This window comes from Chelonia mydas, chromosome 1 (assembly GCF_015237465.2).
Source record: "Chelonia mydas isolate rCheMyd1 chromosome 1, rCheMyd1.pri.v2, whole genome shotgun sequence".
Taxonomy (NCBI): Eukaryota; Metazoa; Chordata; order Testudines; family Cheloniidae; genus Chelonia; species Chelonia mydas.
The window spans coordinates 21,220,510-21,243,545 of record NC_057849.1 but is presented as its reverse complement, the minus strand read 5'-3'; the positions used below and the strand labels follow the sequence as shown (position 1 = coordinate 21,243,545).

The 23,036-nt window shown below is 40.1% G+C and overlaps 1 protein-coding gene across 11 annotated transcripts in view; it reads left to right on the top strand.

Annotated features, from left to right (window-relative positions):
• DLG2 (discs large MAGUK scaffold protein 2) overlaps positions 1 to 23,036 on the top strand; it is a 1,449,547-nt gene that overhangs the window by 1,141,468 nt on the left and 285,043 nt on the right. For all 11 annotated transcript variants that reach the window (XM_043528333.1, XM_043528345.1, XM_043528361.1 and 8 more), the window contains 2 exons: positions 1,068 to 1,136; positions 18,163 to 18,319. In XM_043528333.1, the coding sequence (XP_043384268.1) occupies positions 1,068 to 1,136; positions 18,163 to 18,319 (226 nt within the window). The remainder of the gene's footprint in view (positions 1 to 1,067; positions 1,137 to 18,162; positions 18,320 to 23,036) is intronic.

The window sequence follows — 23,036 nt, the reverse complement described above, 5'->3', positions numbered from 1 at the left end:
CTTCACTATTTATAGGCAAGCATTGAAATAGCTGGTGAGCTCATAATTACATCTGCTACTATCCAGGAGGGGCAGTATCGTTTTATAACACTCCTAGAAGCATAGCTTCCAGAAGGTTGTGCTTTTAAAAGTGATGTAACAATTCTATCCAGCCCCACAATTAAATTTCTGGGAGAGCCAATACTATGATTGAACTATATGTGACTTGTTTTAACAGTCAAAGTATCTGCGTTACTGTCAGCTTTATCTCATTCCCCCACTTCTCCTGGTATGTATTGTTTAATTTAATGTCAAATCCAATACTACTGCTGAAGGTCAACTATTTTAATTTCGGTGATGCTAGTCAGTTCAGACTGGGGTGTCTGTAATTGCCTTTATTATCATACTTATTTTAAATAAAAGCTATTATCCAGTTTCTGTTTACATTGTGTATCCACAGTTTGTCTTGTGCTGAAAATTATTTGGTTTTGAAACAGTAGCTCTTAATAGTAAATGTCTGCAATAATCAATATCCCCCTCCATCTAAAATCCATTGGAAAAAAAATCCATAGTTAAAAGTTATAGAGATGCAGATTTCAAAATCTTTTGCTGAAAATTCTACATAGGAAACAATAAAAAATTATCATAGTGAACTATGATAAGAGCACTTTGATTTCATTTCTCAGTTGTTCTACTGCTACATTTTATATAAATAACAATTAGCATCTGAGTTGTTTTAAGTCACTTGAAAAATACAATCTGTTGTATTCACGCATTTTTTTAAAAGATGGATCCTTCCAAGTCTGTCTAGTTATAATCTGTTTTTAATGAGGAATAACATCTTATTAAACAGGAGACAAGATAATTGGTTTCTTCCCCTATTATCCAAAGAGAGAGAGCACAAGGATCAGTAAATATGAGAGATGCATAGGAATACCTCACAGTAATTTCAGTAATCTGGTAATTAGTTCTGGGTCATCCATTATATCTTAATTGTGACTACCCATTTTCGTAAGAACAAGAGAATCAGCAAGTAGAGTCATATTTCTTTAACAAATACTTCTCTTTATTCTTCCTTGTCCATACAGTCATTCCCAGCACAGCACTGCAACACGTCCACCCGCAATGAGCTTACAACGAACCATTTCTCTGGAAGGGTAAGGCTGTTCTCTGTCTCTTGAGCTGCTTCATATGAAAGCTGAGTTTCTCTCTCTCTCTAACAATACACTGCTATGGCTACATTTACCAGATTGAAGGGGGAAAAAATCTATCTGATCCAGTACTAATACCAGATGAAATACCCAAATTCTTCATGTTGGAAGGTATGGCACTCCCCTTCTGTGCCTTCCAGCAGGGATCTACTGTTACATGGGGTTTAGAATGCAAGAACAAACCTACTGTGCATTTTTTGGAATTGGTTTATGGTGGAGCAGAAGGTTGATGGTGCATTGGGCCACACTCTTTAATAGCATGCCTTTCCCTCTCAGGCACCCAAACTCAGTTAACAGGACTTTAATGGAGGCAACATGGGGTGTTATTGCAGATCCTTTGGCCCAGTCACATGTGCAAATATCCCCAGTAGCATTAACATGCCTGCTTCCCCCCGGTAGCTGAGTTTTATGGCTGCAGGGGCACCAGCTAGGTGGGGTGTCCAGGATGTCGGAACCAGGCGCCAATGTGTAAATGCAAATGGTGTTGCTGTGGAGGGCAAAGGTCTTCTGTAGCTTTCCTGAAATCCTTGAAGCTCTTGGAGGATCTGCAGAAAAAAATAACATCAGGAAAAGAATTGGTAAAAGCTGCTGATATGCAACAGAAAAGTACAATTTTGTGGTGGTTTTACTAAGGAGCTTTGAACCCGTCACGCTGGAGTGGGTCAGACAGTGGTAGTATCCACTTTCCAAAGTGTAGGTTGACAGGCAAGTTTCTGAGTTCCCTGCATGCATATTTTAATTATTATTATTGATAATCATGTTTATCACAGTAGTGCCTAGTGACCAACCAAGATCTGGGACCCTTTGTGCTAGGCATTATACAGACATAGAGTAGCAGAGAGTCCTTGTCTTGATAAAATAATCCCATAAACCAGACAGATACAGAGTGGGGGAAAGAGATAAAAGATAAAAACAGAGTGAACAATGTTAGGACAGCAAATAGCATGTTAGCCTCAAGGCTATTATTTGTTTTGGTATATTGGCAGGTGAGATATGGTGTAGTTATCAGGGATTGTTGGGGGTTGGTTTACATTTTTTTGGTGTGGTCCATTTAATTTTTTCTCTCATTGCTTTGTTTGTACCAATGTGCTACAGAGATTAATTTGAACACCATTGCTGCAGTGAAAAATTGCGTAGAAAAAAAGCTCATTCGTTTATTTTAAAATCAGTGAAGCTTAATTAAAAACTTTTTGACTGATTATATATAGTGAGCATCAAGTTCAGTATTTCTGATGGACATATTCTATTTAACACTCAGAACACTTAATCTGTCATGGAAGTAATCTGAGTGCCATCACTTGAGTTCACTTCACTTGCCTCAAGTTAACATTTACATGTAAAAACAGAAACATATTTCACACTAATCAAGGAAATTCTTACTGATGTCTGATTCTAACCCATGTTAACCATATTACTTCATGGGAGAGTTTCTTTCAGTGTAACAAATTATTCCCAAAGCTGAATACACTAATTCTGGAGATAGAACAAGAGCTGTTTGATATAGAAAAATCATCCAATGCTTGTGTGTGAGTGTAATTTGATTGTAAAAATGCAGATCTGCATACACAGATGGATAAATTTTCACAAAACTAATAGGGGGAAAGATGATTCATCCACAACCAAAGTCAACCGCTTTCATGTCATGGAGGTGGCAGAATGGACCTCCCTTATCCTTCCCAAGCTTTTTGAATGGCTGATGCGGAGGATTTTACAATTGGCTGAAAGTTCATGCAGATAGACTGATATTAATTTCCAAACCACAACAATGAACATGAGAATATAAGAATGGCCATATGGAGTCAGAGCAAAGGTCCATCTAGTTCAGTATCTTGTTTTCTGACAGTGGCCAATGCCAGGTGCTTCAGAGGGGATGAACAGAACAGGTAATCATCAAATGATCCACCCCTTGTTGCCTATTCCCAGCTTCTGGCAAACAGAGGCTAGGGACACCATCCCTGCTTATTCTGGCTAATAGCCATAGATGGATCTATCCTCCATGAACTTACCTAGTGCTTTTCTGAACCCTGTTATAGTCTTGGCCTTCACGACATCCTCTGGCAAGGAGTTCCACAGGTTGACTGTGTGAATATGTGAAATAAGAATGTGGGAAATAAACAGGAAGAGCTGGAATTATTAGTACTTAGGCTAAATCATGACTTAACTGGCATCACAGAGACATGGTGGGATACATCTCATGACTGGACTGGAATTGGCATAGAGGGGTTTAGCTTGTTCAGGAAGGACAGGCAGGGGAAAAAAGGAGATGATGCATTGTATATCAAGATATATATAATTGTTGAGAGGTCCAGAAGGAGGTGAGATGCAAACCAGCTGAAAATATCTGGGTGAAAATATTAGGGGAAAAACAGGGGGATGTCATAGGTGGGGTTTACTACAGGCCATCAAATCAGGAGTATGAGCTGGATGAAGCATTTCTAAAATAAATCACAGAAATATCCAAAACACAAGACTTGTTAATAATGAGAGACTTTAACTACCCAGACATCAGTTGGATAAGTAACACAGCAAAATACAAAATGTCCAGTAAGTTCTTGGAATATATAAGGGACAACTTTTTGATACAGACTGTAAAGGAAGTAACCGGGGACAGCCATTTTAGACTTGATTCTGACCAACAGGGAGGAATTAGTTGCGAATCTGAAGGATGAAGGCAATTTGGGTAGAAGTAATTATGACATGATAGATTTAATGATTCTAAGGAAAGGAAGTAGTGAGAATAGAAGAATAAAGACAATAAACTTCAAAAAAGCAGACTTTAACAAACTCAGAGAACTAGTAGGTAAGGTGCCAAGTGAAGAAAAATAAGGGGAAAAAGGAGTGCAGGAGAGCTGGCAATTTCCCAGAGACAATATTAAAACTGCAAGAGCAAACTATCCTGATGCAAAGGAAAGGTAAGAAGAACAGTAATAGGCCTATTCAGGCCAAAGAGTCTGTATCAAGAGCTCTTTACCTGAAAATCAAAAAGTAATCTTACAAAAAGTGGAAATATGGGCAAATTACCAAGGAGTACAAAAGAATAACACAAGCATGTAGGGACAAAATAAGGAAGGCTAAGGCACAAAGGAAGGCTATTTACATCTAGCAAAACTTGCAGACATATCACCACTGTTACAATGATCATATCCCCCACAACACACCTTTCAAGATCCATGGATCCTATACATGCCTATCACAATATATGGTATACCTCATCCAGTGCACTAAATGGCCCAATAACAACTATGTGAGTCAAACCAAAGAACCACTACGCTCTTGGATGAACTCATACAGGAAAATGTGGGTGAACACTTTTCACAAAGTGATCACTCTATATCTGATTTATCAGTCCTCATCCTCAAAGGAAACCTGCATAATACTTTAAAAGACAAGCCTGGGAGTTTAATTCATAACTCTGCCAGACGCTAATAACCATGGACTGAACAGAGACACTAGATGTATGGCTTATTACAACAATCTGTAACCCATTAACCCCGCCCTTTTTGTCTTATGTCTGCAGAAGTTTTAACAGGCCGTTTTACCTTGAATGGTCCCTTACAATATGTGCTAGTTTCTTATGCTAAACAATTTGTTCCACCTTGCATTTAGCTGTGACACTCGTAGTACTCTCCCAGGCCTGACGAAGAGCTGTGCGTGGTTTGAAAGTTTGCCTCTCACCAACAGAAGATGGTCCAATAAAAAATATTGTCTCACTCACCTTGTGTCTCTAATCAATTTGTAAGCACCTAGAGGTTAACAGGGATATAGGTAATAGTCAAAATGGATTTGTAAAGAACACATCATACCACACCAACCTAATTACCTTCTTTGACAGGGTTACTGGACTAGTGGATGGGAGGAAGCTGTAAATGTTTTATCCCTTCATATTAATAAGGCTTTTCTGATACAGACCCACATGACATTCTCATAAGCAAACTAGGGAGATGTGGTCTAGATTAAATTAATAAAAGGTAGGTGCAAAACTGGTTGAAAGTCAAAGAGTGGTTATTAACCGTTCACTTTCAAACTGGGCGTATGCATCTAATGGATCCCATGTGTGTTTGTCCTGGGTCCAGCACTATTTGATATTTTTATTAACAAATTGGATGTTGGAGTGGAGAGTATGTTTTTATAATTTGCAGATGATACCAAACTGGGAAGGTTTACAAGCACTTTGGAGGTCAGGATTAGAATTCAAAATGACCTCGACAAATTGGAGAATTGGTCTGAAATCAACAAGATGACTTTTTTTTAAAAAAAGTGCAAAATTCTACGCTTAGGAAGGAAAAATCAAACACACAGCTACAAAATGGTAAATAACTGGGTAGGAACTAATACTGCTGAAAAGGATCTGGGGGTTATAGTGGATCACAATTTGAATATGAGTCAACAATGTGATACTGAGCTACATGGACCTTTGGTCTGACCCTATATTGCCATTCTGATGTTCACTGTTGTGGTCTGGAAATTAATATCAGTCTATCTGCATGAACTTTCAGCCAATTGCAAAATCCTCTGTATCAGCCATACAAAAAGCTTGGGAAGGAGAAGGGAGGGCCATTCTGCCACCTCCACCTCTGTGGCAGGGGCTCAGCCACTGTCACCCTGTTTGTGGGGTTAAGCCATTGCAAACTCTGTAGCCTGTTGTATGTAGGTATGACTTTATATTGACTTTTATGCTGACTTCATTTCTGAACTCCAAAATCTTCAGAACATCTTGTGTAATATGCCCCAAAACATTAAATCAGTCTATCAATCACTCAGTCGGGGTTTCTACTAGAAACCTAGCTTCAACCACAGAGACCAGTATAGCACAAATTGTGTTAAATGATGTGCACATGAAGTACTTTGGCTTAAGTGCATGTAATCATTTTTCTGTCTCTTGGGCAGCCCCACTGACTTGAACATTCTTCTATTTTGTCCTTGTGATAGGAATTCAGCCACTGATTGCTACTCATAACTTGAAAAATGAAGGCGGGTGGGAAGGAATACTGCCATACGATTTAAACACCTTATAAATCTCACATTGGAGTTTTTGGTTTTGCTTTGAAAGGTGAAGCTGGTCTGTTTTCACCACCAAGCCTGACCTTTATCTTAAGTTCTGGTATGTCTACTGGATCTGGAAAACTGACCAAATCAGTATAAAGTCATGCATTTGTAATCAAGACATGCCAAAACAGCAGGAATCAAATGATTAAGAGTAAAGAACTCATTACAAGCATAATGAATAGATACAGTAGATAAGATGAACTTTCTAAATGTTACACAATAAATTATTATGGCACAAATGGCTGGATGGTGTAACAGTTTGTATGTCAAAATCTGTATATTTAATAAAATGGAACCCAAACAGCAAAATAATGATAATTTTCCTAAGCTACTTGTTAGTATATATTAATGTAACAAGAATGTCCCACATTTTATCAAAACATTTGTCCAGTGTAGGAATGCCAAAGTTACAGTGCTGGGCTGCAATAATGAATCTGGCAGCAATTAGTAAGAAGGTGGTTTATCTTGTTTGTATTTTAGTAGTATTCAGAGGTCCCTGTCAATGAATTGGAAGAGCGGGGGCTGGAGAAAGAGATAACAGTAAAATGAACTCATTAAGCAAAACAACCAGCAGGCCCACCTTGCCACCTGCCTAACCATTGTTAGACTGCAGTGTTTTGTAAGCATCACAAAAGAGGGATATGAAGGAGAATGATGGTGGCTTTTCAGCTTTTGATGGGGTGATCATGTCAAACATAAGGATGACAGAAAAGAGCAAAGGTCATTTAAGGGAGAAGTGAACAAAATGGTGATAGAAACTGACATTGCCGGTGGAGCAAAGGCAGAGATTCATATGGTGAGAAAATACTAGATTGGATAACTGGGTCACTAAATTACAGTAAAACAGAAGTATAAATGATATAAAAGAAACTTTAAATATACTTAAGTTTCCCTTCATCGGGACTTTGAGATTTTTTTACATACCTATATATCTATATTTCATATCAAAGCTGCAACCTTTATAAATTTTAATTTGTTCTCTCATGACGAAAGAGACATTATAAACATCCTACATACTGGCGCGGTCTTAGTTTATCGTTGTTTTCCCATGTTAAGGTGAATGCTGTCTCAATTTGAATTACCTTTTTCAGGTCATAGAATCATAGAATATCAGGGTTGGAAGGGACCTCAGGAGGTCATCTAGTCCAACCCCCTGCTCTGGTGATTTTTGCCCCAGATCCTAAATGGCCCCCTCAAGGATTGAAATAATAACCCTGGGTTTAGCAGGCTATCCCTCCCCTCAAGGTCTTTCCTGTGTTGGTCCCCTTTGTCTGTCTGAAATAAAAGTACAAAGTGATATATTAAAATTTGTTAGAGCAGGAAAAGATGTGAAATAAAATTGGAATGATTACGTCCAAAGGGTTGGCAGTCTGAAATTAACTAGTTGAGGCTATCTGGCCATTGACTCTATGAAGACAGACCCCTGTGCCTGCATGGAGTCCTATTAACCCTGCTTTGAGTAGTGAATTATTTAAGGAAGGCAGTATTATCTAGTGGTTAAGTGCACTGGACTTGGACAAATGAGGCCTGCCACTGTTTGACACTTGGCCAAGTAATTGTACCTCTGTTTTCCCTTACAATCTTTTCCTGTCTTGTCTATTTAGATTATAAACACTCTGGGGAAGGGACTGTCACTCACTATGTGCATGCCACAACAGGACCTTGATTTTGGTTAGGGCCTCTAGGTGTTACTGTGATACAAATAACAATGTAATAATTAATTTCCTCATGGGTTTTCTGTGGTGGTCATCACCACAGAACCAGAGTGTCACACATATCAATGGATGGGTCCTCTCAATACCATTGTGAGGTAAGTGGTTTATTTACAAACAGGAACTGGGGCACAGGGAGATCAAGGACAGATTTCTCAGAAATCTCTACTAATTTGGGGGACCTTGTTGATTAGTGTCCACCATGATACGACATTGCCAAGCCTCCAGGATTGGCCTGGAGTTTCCAGGAATTAAAGATTAATCTTTAATTCAAGATGATGTCATGTGATGAAATATCCAGGAATATATCCAACCAAAATTGTCAACCCTAGGCCTAGGGCCTGACTTTTCAGAGTTTTTAGTGTTTTTAACACCTCTTTGAATGTTTAAAACACTGTTATTAACTAACTAATCCTCTCAGCACTCCTGAGAGGTAGGTAGATAAGTATTATTACAAGGTATTATTGCAAAGAAAATACTGAAATTGGTGATACACAAAATGTGCAGCCAAATGCACAAAATAAGCAAATTAAAAACAAGCATTTTTTCATTAAGTTTTTTTCAGTTACCGTCATCCTTAGAAGTTACTTTTGTTCATAACAATACATATATCTTGCCAACTTTTTAGTCTCTGGTTTTTAATCAATACTTGCTGTGAATTTATGTACCTATGATAAGTAAAATTGTGGGGACTCCCAGATTTTTTGGAGCATCATTCTGTTGGCTATAATAAGAGACTAGTATTATGTTTGAAATATGGTAGGTACAAACCTTTCAGATAGAAGTGTGATTTTTCAAATTGTCGGTGCCTCTTTAATAGAAAAACAAAAGTTAAAAAAAAAATTAAAAGAAAACAAGTTTGCCCTGATATTTTATTTGTCTCTATACCAAAACAATGACTTACCTGGTAAGAGTGAAAAATTGGTTTGTTATGCAGGATACAATTTTCAGAAGCACCCATTGGAATATATGCTCCTAAATTATTTGGACACTTCTGAAAATTTTACCAGCAGCATTTTATTACTATATACTTATTTTAAAATATTCATTTAATAATATCTAGCTCTTATTTAGCTCTGCAAATGTATACAATGCTTTACAGTACATAAATATGACACAATCCCTGTTGTGAAGACCTAGTCTATCTTTTAAGCTATCAAAATAGACATGTTTGTAACTCAGTGGAAGAAATGCTTTGGATCACTTATGAGGATTACAACTCTTTGCTTGCCTATTCCTCCCCATCGTGATTTCTGTCAATCTAGTTGTGTCTCTTTGTTTCCTCCCTCTGCGTCTGCTCCTTTTGTCTTTTCCTTCTTTTTCCCTTCTCTTTTCTTTCCCATCTCTCCTGTACACACTCCTTTATCCAGTTCTCTCTTTTCAGTCTTTCATTTCCTCTCTCTCTCTCGTTTTTACTTCTCTCTTTCAGATTGTGATTTTTTTTCTCTTCATTCTCCCTGCCTAATTCATGGTTAGTATCTCCGCTGCTCTGCTTTATCTGTATTCTGGTACAAAGCAGCAGCAGGGCAGAGAACATGAAAAGTGCTCAGAGGTTGCACTGGCACCTAGAATCACACTTTCAGCCTCATGTATCTAAAAAAAAAATTACATGTGCTATCTAACCGAAAAGAGAGAGAGAGGGGAACGTATTTCAAAAACATTGAAAAAACAGGTTTCAGAGTAGCAGCCGTGTTAGTCTGTATTCGCAAAAAGAAAAGGAGTACTTGTGGCACCTTAGAGACTAACCAATTTATTTGAGCATCAGCTTTCGTGAGCTACAGCTCACTTCATTGGATGCTTTCAGTGGAAAATACAGTGGGGAGATTTATATACACAGAGAACATGAAAGAATGGTGTTACCATGCACACTCTAATGAGAGTGATCAGTTAAGATGAGCTATTACCAGCAGGAGAGCGGGGGGGAAAAAACCTTTTGTAGTGAAACTTCCTCTGGCTGGACTTTACAAAAACTAGACAAGCCATTTACAACACACACTTTGCTTCTCTACAAAAGAAAAAGGACACTAAACTATCGAAACTACTACATGCCACAAGGGGCCACAACAGTCGTTCCCTTAACCCACCCAGCAATATTGCTGATCTATCCAAATATACTCTTAGCCCAGCAGAAGAATCTGTCCTATCTTGGGGCCTCTCCTTCTACCCCTCCACCCCCACGAACATGATACAGTTCTGTGGTGACCTAGAATCCTATTTTCGACGTCTCCGACTCAAGGAATATTTCCAACACACCTCTGAACCACGTACTAACCCACAGAGACCTTCCTACCAAGACTACAAAAAGAAGGATTCTGGGTGGACTCCTCCTGATGGTCGAAACAACAGACTGGACTTCTATATAGAGTGCTTCTGCTGATGTGCACGGACTGAAATTGTGGAAAAGCAGCATCACTTGCCCCATAACCTCAGCCGTGCAGAACACAATGCCATCCACGGCCTCAGAAACAACTCTGACATCATAATCAAAAAGACTGACAAAGGAGATGCTGTCGTCCTCATGAATAGGTCGGAATATGAACAAGAGGCTGCTAGGCAGCTCTCCAACACCACTTTCCACAAGCCATTACCCTCTGACCCCACTGTGGGTTACCAAAAGAAACTACAGCATTTGCTCAAGAAACTCCCTGAAAAAGCCCAAGAACAAATCTGCACAGACACACCCCTAGAACTCCGACAGGGGTATTCTGTCTGCTACCCAAGATCCATAAACCTGGAAATCCTGGACGCCCCATTATCTCAGGTATTGGCACCCTGACAGCAGGATTGTCTGGCTATGTTGACTCCCCCCTCAGGCCCTACACTACCAGCACTCCCAGCTATCTTCAAGACACCACTGACTTCCTGAGGAAACTACAATCCATCGGTGATCTTCCTGAAAACACTATCCTAGCCACTATGGATGTAGAAGCCCTCTACACCAACATTCCACACAAAGATGGACTACAAGCCGTCAGGAACAGTATCCCCGATAATGTCACGGCAAGCCTGGTGGCTGAACTTTGTGACTTTCTCCTCACCCATAACTATTTCACATTTGGGGACAATGTATACCTTCAAATCAGCGGCACTGCTATGGGTACCCGCATGGCCCCACAGTATGCCAACATTTTTATGGCTCAGAACCACGCTTCCTCAGCTCTCGTCCCCTAATGCTCCTACTCTACTTGCGCTACATTGATGACATCATCATCTGGACCCATGGAAAAGAAGCCCTTGAGGAATTCCACCAGGATTTCAACAATTTCCATCCCACCATCAACCTCAGCTTGGACCAGTCCACACAAGAGATCCACTTCCTGGACACTATGGTGCTAATAAGCAATGGTCACATAAACACCACCCTATACCGGACCACTATTCCTACCTACATGCCTCCAGCTTTCATCCAGACCACACCACATGATCCATTGTCTACAGCCAAGCTCTACGATACAACCACATTTGCTCCAACCCCTCAAACAGAGACAAACACCTATAAGATCTCTATCAAGCATTCTTATAACTACAATACCCACCTGCTGAAGTGAAGAAACAGATTGACAGAGCCAGAAGAGTACCCAGAAGTCACCTACAGGAGAGGCCCAACAAAGAAAATAACAGAATGCCACTAGCCATCACCTTCAGCCCCCAACTAAAACCTCTCCAACTCATCATCAAGGATCTACAACCTATCTTGAAGGACGACCCATCACTCTCACACATCTTGGGAGACAGGCCTTGCTTACAGACAGCCCCCCAACCTGAAGCAAATACTCACCAGCAACTACACACCACACAACAGAACCACTAACCCAGGAATCTATACTTGCAACAAAGCCCGTTGCCAACTGTGTCCACATATCTATTCAGGAGACACAATCATAGGGCCTAATCGCATCAGCCACACTATCAGAGGCTCATTCACCTGCACATCTACCAATGTGATGTATGCCATCATGTGCCAGCAATGCCGCTCTGCCATGTACATTGGTCAAACTGAACAGTCTCTACGTAAAAGAATAAATGGACACAAATCAGATGTCAAGAATTATAACATTCAAAAACCAGTCGGAGAACATTTCAATCTCTTTGGTCACTCGATTACAGACCTAAAAGTGGCAATTCTTCAACAAAAAAAGTTCAAAAACAGACTCCAACGAGAGACTGCTGAATTGGAATTAATTTATAAACTGGATACAATTAACTTTAGGCTTGAATAAAGACTGGGAGTGGATATGTCATTACACAAAGTAAAACTATTTCCCCATGTTTATTCCCCCTCCACCCCCCACTGTTCCTCAGACATTTGTCAACTGCTGGAAATGGCCCACCTTGATTATCACTACAAAAGGTACCCCCCTTCCCCCCCCCCCCCCCCCCCCCCCGCTCTCCTGCTGGTAATAGCTCACCTTAAGTGATTACTCTTGTTACAGTGTGTATGGTAACACCCATTGTTTCATGTTCTGTATGTATATAAATCTCCCCACTTGTATTTTCCACTGAATGCATCCGACGAAGTGAGCTGTAGCTCATGAAAGCTTATGCTCAAATAAATTTGTTAGTCTCTAAGGTGCCACAAATACTCCTTTTCTTTTTATTGAAAAAACAGGTGTCTGATCTTTTGAGTGTGGCTTTACAATAGATGGATAGCCCCATCTAGTGTCTGAAAATAATATGATTTTTAAATATCAATCTGGTACTTGAAATTACTATCCCTTGCTTTGCTTTGGTTGTTGTGTTTCTGTAGGCAAATAGTACTTTCTACTCGGCTTGTTTACTATAAGGAAAACTTACCATTTCTAAACTACTGTTTATTATTTCCGTTCATTAAAAATCCATTAAGCTTATTGTATTTTTACCAGCGCAATAGCCTCTTGTCTTGTTTCATTCTTTGAGGATCTCCGTTACTTAATATTAAGCAAATACCTGCATTCTACTCCGTTCTGTTTGAATTCTGTTCTTATAAAATATTAATAGAAGAGAGAGAGTGAAGTTTTCCTAATGTCGTTTTCCAGATGTTCTCCCAGTCCCCCTTGGACCATGACAACTGAAGCTCCTGTTCCCAGTTATCTTTAATCATCATTTCAAAAGAAGATAACTCTAAATTGAGCAATTTATATGCCAGATGAATAGTTAAATATGTCAGAAGCCAACCTTTAGTCCCTCCATATTTAACTCTTTCTTTGGAACTCGACTAAAGTGATGCTCGACTAGTCGCTTCCCACGTTATTAGCAACAGATAATCTCAAGTACATATTAAAACATAATACCTACTTGGTGCCTGGAATGTGGTCTGATGTTTAAAGCATAGAACTGAATTTAAGGTTTAAGGTTCAGTTTCCAGCCCTGTGACTGGCTCATTTATGTATTTATTTATTTAACCTTGGGCATATCACCCATTCTTCTTCTGCCTCAGTTTAACTACTTAAGAGGAGTTGCTGTGAGGTTTAATTTATTATTGTTATAAAAGTGCTTTGCTGTCCTCTGATAAAAGACAATGTGTAGGTACCATGTATTGTTATTTGCTAAATCCATAATACCTACCAATTACTTGTGATATCTGAAAATTGGTTAGCATCCTTCATTTCCCATAATTTTTCCAATATCAATATTAGTGAATTTCCCCAAAGTAAAGTGCTTTATTATTGAGCCTCTTTCTAGGACTCTGCAAGATGCACTGAAACGGAACAAAATAGATTGCACGGAAGACTGAAAGCCAAGAACTCCTGTGTTCTAATCACAGCTCCTGACATTTTACCCATCACTGTTTGAGCTCCCTCAGAAGATAATCACCCAAGAACAAAATGTGAATTGTGCTGTCAAGAAGGCAGAATAACAAAACAGTGCTGTCAGGGTTTCAGTCATAAAGCTGCTGACTTGGTCAGATGGCATTGATTATTAACAGAGCCAGCTCTTTGTCAAACTGTATAGCTTAGTAGCCAGTAAATACCCAGCTGTATTTACCTATTTTGGCTATAGTGTTGGGTGTTCACATTTGGATCCCCAAGCTGCCTGTTATATACACTAATACTAAACTGAACAGGGACTATGAGTCTGATTTCTCACCTGGATACTGTATAGAAATGTTTGTTCAGCTTTACTGCATTTTTTCAATGTTAAATGTCCAAGTAAATAATAATACCTAGCTCTTATATAGCGCTTTTTATCGATAGATCTCTAAGTGCTTTACAAAGGAAGTAAACATCATTATCCCTGTTTTACAGATTGGGAAACTGAGGCACAGAGAGTTGAAATAACTTGCCCAAGATAACCAAGTAGGACCAGAGTTAGAGTTGGGACTAGAGCACTGGTCTTCCGAGGCCTAATCCAATGTTCTAGCCATTAGCCAATACTATCTGTGTAAATGCCTGATATCTGAATCCATTTAAACCCAAAAGACCTGATTTATGTTAAATCTGACCTTCACATGTCCATGGTAATGCTAAATTCATTGCTATGTAATCAATGAGTGGCAGCAACCCAAGAGAGAGAACCTTTATCTCTTTGTTCATTAAAAATACTTGACCTTTAGTATATAAACAATCCCCAGGATATAAAAAAACTGAACAACATGTAGCTTTTCCCAGAGCTCTATTTTGTGACCTGTTCTCTTACTACCCAATATAAAGAAAGAGATGGAAACTGGGAGGCCATGTAGAGCATGATTAATACCTCCCAGTAAGGGTTCAGTTTCCTTTATACGAGAACATTACAAAAAATGCTCCTTTGTTTTTGTCTGTTTTTAAAAATCAAACACAAGAATCAATCAGCAGGGAGGCAGTTTACTTGAAAATTATCATGAGACTAAGGTCACTGTATGATTGTCAGTAATGGGCCTTTATTCAGGCAAACTCCCACTAATTTCAATAGGAGTTCATTTCTAAAGACAGAGGCCCTGATTCTGCAATCACATCAACACCTGAGTAACATGAGTCACTCGTGTAGTCCCATTAACTCCAATGGAATTACATACATGAGTAAAGCTAAGCACATATTTCAATGTTTGCAGGACTAGGGACAGATTGTAGCCTTCATGCTTTGAACCGGTGGTTTTGGTACATTCGGATCTGAAAACGTTTGAGGACCAATCAGGTAGTAGATTAAGTATATTAGCAGGTTTTGGAAGGAGATGCTTCCATACACTTTTACAAACTTAGTTGTCCACAGGATTGAAAATTGCTCTTTTCTACTGCAGTACATTGAAAAGCATATCACAATTCTAGCCCTAAATTTAGTTTAGCAGCTAGTACAAGGGAGCAAGTAATTACATGAGGATGAACAAATGCAGCTGGCTTTAGGCAAGCTACAGTGTGGACAGTATTTTCAGTGAGTAACTTGTTACTGTGTTGCAGGCAGCCTTTAGGATTAATGTTTAGATAAGGTGAATCACAGAGCGACTGGACAGCTCAGAGGACTGTTAAAGGGATTTGGAGACTTTCACCTGCACACACTATACGTGTTCCGTGGTGTGACAGAGTGTACTTGACCCTCTGAGACCCCCTTCTGGAGGCCTCATGACTCTACCACACCCCACCCCAGAAAAGGGCAGTGGAGAGGGACCTCCAAGCTGCCTAAAATGGCCGTGTGGGACACAGCCAATCAGGACCCAGCAGGCTAGTATAACAAGAGTTGCAGGGCCAGAGTGAGAGCAGTTCCTTGCTGGAGCTGGAGGAGTGTGGTGGTGTGCTTGGCTAGCTGAGGGAGCTACAGGGCCTCAGGCACAGCAGTGCTGGCAGAAGCTGGAGGGAGTGAGAAGGAACCCTGGATTGAAAGCTGGGACTCAACCAGGACAAGGCCCTGAGGTAAGAATGAAGAAGGGGTGGGGCTGTGGGGAAGTGGCCCAGGAAATCAGAGCAGCAGTGCAGTTTAGATAAAGGGTCATGGCAAATGGCTGCTATCTGCAGTGACCCTGGGATTGGACCCAGAGTAGTGGGTGGGCCTGGGTCTCCCCGTCACCATTAGCCACTGCGTGAAATGGCCTGGACTTAGAAGCACCCCAGAAGAGGAACTGAACCCTTTAGTGGCCCAGCAGCAGAGCTGGGGCCTGAAAGGCCCAGAGAGGGCGAGGACATTGCCTCCAGGAGGGAAGCCCTGGAGTACGGCTTGATACCAGGGCCGAGACCATTGATAGACTACAGGATTAATTAAGGACCTAAGCCCCAGGAGGGCTACAGGGTGTGAAAGTGGAGGCTTACACACACTTGACCAGAGGGCACTCATGAGAGATGAGTACACTATCAGAGGTGGTGAACAGAGAATGTCAATTTCCAGGCTGATCACTCTTGTACCTTTCTCCAGCTGCTTTAAAAGAATGATGGGAATAATTAAAAGAAGTATTTGGTTTGCAGGCACGATACAGAAAGCAACTACTTCTTTCACAGAAAGGGGTAGTTTGGGGATTTGATGCTTCATTTTCCCTTTCATATCCGACAGTATTGCTGTTGTAATATCAAGAAAATAAGTCACCAGTTAGGCTTGGGAATTCCTACAAGTTCATTCTACAGTTTTAGGGGATATTGTACTGAAGCGAAGGTAGAGGTAGAAGATCTGTGAAATAGATATTTTGATCCTTTGTAAATCAGAGGCTCTGAAACTGTGGTTCATTGCCATCTGGGGAGAAGTGGCTGATCACATGATGTTTTCAACTGAGAGAAATTGGACAGATGGGGAAGAGCAAAAGTAGACAGTGTGTAAAATTTTCAAAAGCACCTAAGTGCCTTAGAAGTCCCTTTTGAGAAGGGACTTAGGCTGTGAAATTACTAAGAAGCTTTTGAAAATGTTATCCAATGTGGTTAATATTTTCCATAAAGAACAAAACACTGCACTGAAGTCAGATTGTGCCTCTGGTTATTAGGGAGTCACAGATGGGAGGGGAGGTTATCCACAAAATAATCTCTCCACTAAAATATGAACCACACTGGAAGCATTTCAGAACTCATTTAGCATTGTTCCAAAGCCCCAAGAGCCTGAAGCTTTTATGAAAATGTATTATCATCCCATAAACTGGATACACTGTATTTTAGATAATACTGGGTACAGCTATCTGGAAGATACATTTTATTTTTCAAATGTTGGGTAGACTTTTTTAAGGAATGAAGTTCCTTTTAATATTGTTATGTGTTTTATTAACACAGTATTCAACACTAGGTTCTGCGAAGTACTGAGCACCACTTAATAAAATATGATTTGTATGTGTTTTTTATATATATAAAAGGTGGTGTGGCCTAGTGGTTGGAGCTCTGGACTGGGAAATAGGAGACATAGGTTCTAGTTCTGACTCTGGCCTGCTGTGTGTCATTTCACTGCAGTGTGCCTCAGTTTCCCATCTGAAAAATGGGGATAATGATAGTAACCTCCTTTGTAAAGTGCTCTGAGCTCTACTCATGGAAAGTGCTATATAAGAGCTCGTACTTGTGGCACCTTAGAGACTAACCAATTTATTTGAGCATTTATTTGATGCATCCGATGAAGTGAGCTGTAGCTCACGAAAGCTTATGCTCAAATAAATTGGTTAGTCTCTAAGGTGCCACAAGTACTCCTTTTCTTTTTGCGAATACAGACTAACACGGCTGTTACTCTGAAACATATAAGAGCTAGGTATTATTGATCGCATAATTTTGAGCAACTTTTGAAAACAGTAAAAATACCCATAGTCCGCTTGGGTGATAAAGCAGTTATGTGTGCCCACAGATGTGTATTCCTGACAAGGTCAAACCAGACTTTCTCGTAAGATTCTCTGCTTTCAACTTGGTGATATAATACACTGATGTTACTTGATCCAGCTAGGGCAGAGTTGGACAAGCTTCCCTTTGTATCTACTATGTTTTTTCTCTGTTTGTTTTTAGGTTTTATTTTTAGCATGACTCAGAGCATAAAAGATGACACACTATAAAAATGTCAATTGTTTACCAATGCTATATATAGTATTGGTGTAAATAAATGTGTCAAATGTCTTATCGCAGAAATCCACCATTTATCTTAGTGAAATCCATTACAGTGGGGTAAATTAATAGGTAGAAATGTTCAGTTGTCGTCTTGAAAAAAATAGGACACTATGCCTGTTCCCCAATGAATACACTTATCTAATTTATTAATGGTTTTATTAGGTACTAGCCTGCTATTTTGTCTTAAAGAAAAAGTAATGTGACAGAGATGCTGAGTGGTGCATATACGATATCTGAATGGGTAAGCAATGCCATTTTGTTTCTATACAGGGAGCCTCGCAAAGTCATCCTTCACAAAGGCTCCACGGGACTTGGTTTTAACATTGTGGGAGGAGAAGATGGGGAAGGCATTTTCGTATCCTTCATCCTAGCAGGTGGGCCAGCAGATCTCAGTGGAGAGTTGCAGAGAGGAGATCAAATTTTATCTGTAAGTACCTGTCATTTTTGCTGGCCAATTACTAGTTCTTGTTGGTTGTCTTTTTGTGTGCTGGGAAAACATAACCTTGGCTTTTCATTCGATGTTTCACCCATAGAACAAAAGAATGGACCCCTTCCAAGCCCCAAATAGTACCAGGAAGGGATTAAAATGTTCGGAAGATTATATTTTATTTTTTAGACCCCATGACATACACTGTACAGAATACATGGTGAGGTATGTTGTAAAAGATTAGTAGCGTTTCTTTGGGAAGGCCTGCATAACTCACTCAGGGTTTTGCCACAAAAAGTAATGTGGTCATTCCAAATTCATGCTATAAAGCTTTAGATCACATTGCACGTGTGAACGTATATCCATCTTTATATAACATAGTATATAAAACTAATAACCCTGTGGTCCCTTGGATTGGGAAGATGATAGACATGAGTGGATAAGATTTTCAAACCAGCCCAATGCCCCTTTAGACATCCAAGCTTTGTCTACGTTACAAGCTAGGGGTGTGATTCCATTGCTTGCGTACACACACTTGTGCCAGCTCTCATCAAGCTAGCATGAGTATAAATAGCAGTGTAGCCACAGCAACATGGGCAGCGGCAGTGAAGACGAGGGTTAGCTGTCCAGAGTACAAACCAGCCCTTACCCCGAGACTTGACACGGCTAAGCTGTGCCTCCGTCGCCATTACTTGTGCTACCACGGCTGTGCTGCTATTTACACTCATGCTAGCTTCTTGTGAGTGTGAATATGTATTTGGGAGTAAGGGAATCACGCCTCTAGCTCACAGTATAGATGTAGTCTCCAATAAGGGTCCAACTTTCAAAAGCACCCAGTAGCTCATTGTGACACTTACGGCCAGGTGTTCAAATAAAGCTCAGCATATTAAGGTGTGAAATTCTTCTGAAAATCTATCCAAGCGGGTCACAATGAAGTGCTGGGCACTTCTGGAAGCCTGGGCCTTCTTTAGGTTCTAAAATGGAACTGAGCTTTTTTTGAAAACCTGCCCACTTATTGTGAAATTTTGGCTGCAGTTGTGGGGGCTGAATACTCTGTGTAGCCATTTATCGTTTGCTTATCATCGTTGTCTCTCCTGCTTAAACTGGGATTGCCACACCAAGGGCTTAAAATTGCATGTTTGTTTGTGACAATATAATATAGTTTTATAGAATATTATGTTATCACTTTGTGAACATTTCAGGTAAAATTTTTGAAAGTGCTGAAGAGATTCAGAAGCCTAAATTGTGCTGGTTCATAGATATTAAGGTCAGAAGGGACCATTATGATCATCTAGTCTGACCTCCTGCACAAGGCAGGCCACAGAATCTCACCCACCCACTACTGCGAAAAACCTCTCACCTATGTCTGAGCTATTGAAGTCCTCAAATCGTGGTTTAAAGACTTCAAGGAGCAGAGAATCCTCCAGCAAGTGACCCGTGCCCCATGCTACAGAGGAAGTCGAAAAGCCTCCAGGGCCTCTTGCAATCTGCCCTGGAGGAAAATTCCTTCCCGACCCCAAATATGGCCATCAGCTAAACCCTGAGCGTATGGGCAAGATTCACCAGCCAGATACCCAGGAAAGAATTCTCTGTAGTAACTCAGATCCCACCCCATCTAACATCCCATCACAGGCCATTGGGCCTATTTACCATGAATAGTTAAAGATCAATTAATTGCCAAAATCATGTTATCCCATCATACCATCTCCCCCATAAACTTATAGAGTCTAATCTTAAAGCCAGATAGGTCTTTTGTCCCCACTGGTGATCAATGGGACTCAGTTCCTAAGTCACTTAGGTCCTTTAACCTTTTTTAACCAATAGTCAATGTTCCATATTTTATTTTATGATTCATACAGTGGGTCAAATTTGCCCTCAGATATGTTTGTGCATCTTTTTCAGAGGGTAGGCTCTCACCTGGTATATTTTAGTACTCCGCTGTGGCTGTTTTTCTGAAATTGTGAGTGGCATCCTATAAAGGCACTTTTGATCCTTCATTGTTTGAATGAGGTGAGGCAGTGCAGCTGCTTATGAGTGCTCAGACTAGGGAAAAAAGAGAGGGTACCTTTTAGCATACTTCTGTTCCTTGCAAGCTACAGAGACCACTTTCATTATTCACAGTTTAATACGGTGGCTGGTTGATTAAACAGCACTTTATTATACCCTGTCTGTTTTTTGGCCTGCTCAGCTCCATAACTACAGATCAGCATCTTCTCAGAAAAGATTGCTTGGCTAGCAATGTCCTTTTCCTTCCCTGCCGTGCCACTCTTTAGCATGCTCATGTCAATGCAACTATAGAAAGGCCTAGTAATCAAATCTTTGACATCAAGTACCATAATGTTCTTTCTTCTTCCTGCATACACTTTGTTCCAAACAGGATAGACAGAGGCAGAGAGAGCTTTTATCTTTTCTGTTTCCTCCTTTGAGGGAAGTAGTAGTGGGATTTGGCAGTCTAGACCATGAGCGCCATCTAGTGTATGTTGAGCTAATTAGCAAATTTCCAATATAAGAGGTTTAGCTACATCTTGTTCATTATTTCTGTGCTTGTAATGAATTCGAGGTTAGCTCTGCAATTCATTTTCAGATTTTTAATGGGTAAAAGCTTTTGTAGCCTTAGGCTATATTTTGCAGACATAGTCTCATTAACATCTTTATAATTCTCTTTCATGTATATATTGATAGTGTGCAATTAAGAAAAAGAGCATTTGTTTTAAGGTGTGCACAATAATTGAACATATGATTTGAGTGTTCTGTATAAAGAGGATTTTAAATCACAATCAAACTTTCCATAAAGTATCCTCCTAGAATGGTTGATCATATGGAATAATGAAGATATACTGTGCGATCCCAGGGCCTGATACTATGTAAATCTGATTTTATTTGGCCCTCATCACTATGCTGAGCCTGTAAGGGTGATCTTCATCATCTTTAATTAATTTAAACTCACAGTACCCCTGAGAGGGAGGGAAGTGCTATTATCCCCATTTTACACATGGAGACAAAGTGACTAGCCCAAGATCACACAAGAAGCCTGTGGCAGAGTGGGGAATTTAACCCAGGTCTCTAAAGTTCCAGGCTAGCTCCCTAATCACTGAACCATCTTTCCTCTCAGTTTTGTGGGTGCGATTCTCTGGACTTCCATGGGAATACCATGCAAACCATTCTAGCAAAATCAAGTTAGAGCCAGCAGGTATAGGAATCTTTTGTCCTTGATTACTTGTGTGAATTTGTAATAGATTATAGAAAGGGAGCAGGGCCAGCCTTTGTGGAGAGTTCACATATCCTGCTGGTCCCAGGCAAATGAATTTTGAGCAATTAAAGGGAGATCATCTTGAACATACCAAGATTGTGTTTTACATGCAGATAGTGCTTGTCATACAGAAGGATCCCAAATGCTTTGCAAACTATTATATCCGGGGTTGGCAACCTTTCAGAAGCGGTATGCCGAGTCTTCATTTATTCGCTCTAATTTAAGGTTTCGGGTGCCAGTAATACATTGTAATGTTTTTAGAAGGTCTCTTTCTATAAGTCTTTAATATATAACTAAACTATTGTCATATGCAAAGTAAATAAGGTTTTTAAAATGTTAAGAAGCTTCATTTAAAATGCAGAGCCCCCAAGACCGGTGGCCAGGACCCGAGCAGTGTGAGTGCCACTGAAAATCAGCTCGCGTGCTGCCTTTGGCACATGTGCCATAGGTTGCCTACCCCTGTATTATATAATGTCATGTGTATAAATAAAGATGGAACTGCCAGGGGATTTAAATAGTCAAAATGTAATTATCCAACCTGGAACTAGGCCAGGGCATGCTATTCTGCAGGGTGAGGACAGCTGAAGCTATATGATTGTTTATTGACCTGAAGTGGGAAGGGCCATAGTGTTACACTTCATCCATCCTGTCGACTGAAAGAGTGTAACCATCTTTCAGTAAGTAGGTGGACTTTTGGTTCCGTGCTGTTTTCTCAGCATCTCTCTTTTTTTCTTTTGGATCTCTTATCTGTTCATGTTGTCTAAACATCTCTGTATGCTCTCTTTTCTGCTTTCTTTGGGGGAAAAGGTGTATTCTTCCCTCATGTTAGTTGGCGTGCAGAAAGTAACATGAGGTGAAGTCCCAGTGAAGACAGGACAGTTTGTAGTTTAACACAATTTAGCAGGTCGAGGTAAAGGCAATGGGGAAGCCTAGGGTTTAGCTTGATGTGCTAACTTGTGTTAAAACTGCAAACTGCCATGTCTTGACTAGGATTTTACCTTGTGTTATTTACCATGTCTTAGCTAACATCATAAACAAACCCATTCAGTGTTGATGGTTGCTCTGTCACAGATTCCCATGGGTGTATATTCTGTGCACCAGGAGTCAAGTTCCTACTACATAATGTATGCTTAAAGTTACATTCAAAAGGGAGTTTGAAATACCATGTGGTGTTCACAAAACAGAACTGGAATTCATAAGATGACACAGACATTCCCTCCAGCCTGTCACAGGGGATAATGGCACTTCCCTACCTCGCAGGCATATTGTGAGGATAAATGCATTAAAGAGCGTGAGGGGGGCCATGTAAGTATCTAAGGTAGATATGTTGTAGTTTTACAAGCAATCTTGTTACTGTCAGAAAGACCTAAACAAACTGAAAAAGTATAAAGAAGAAATATTGTTTCTCTAATCTGTTTCAGTGACTATCATTTTACTTGTATCGTGAGCAGGTGAAAACTTTCAGGC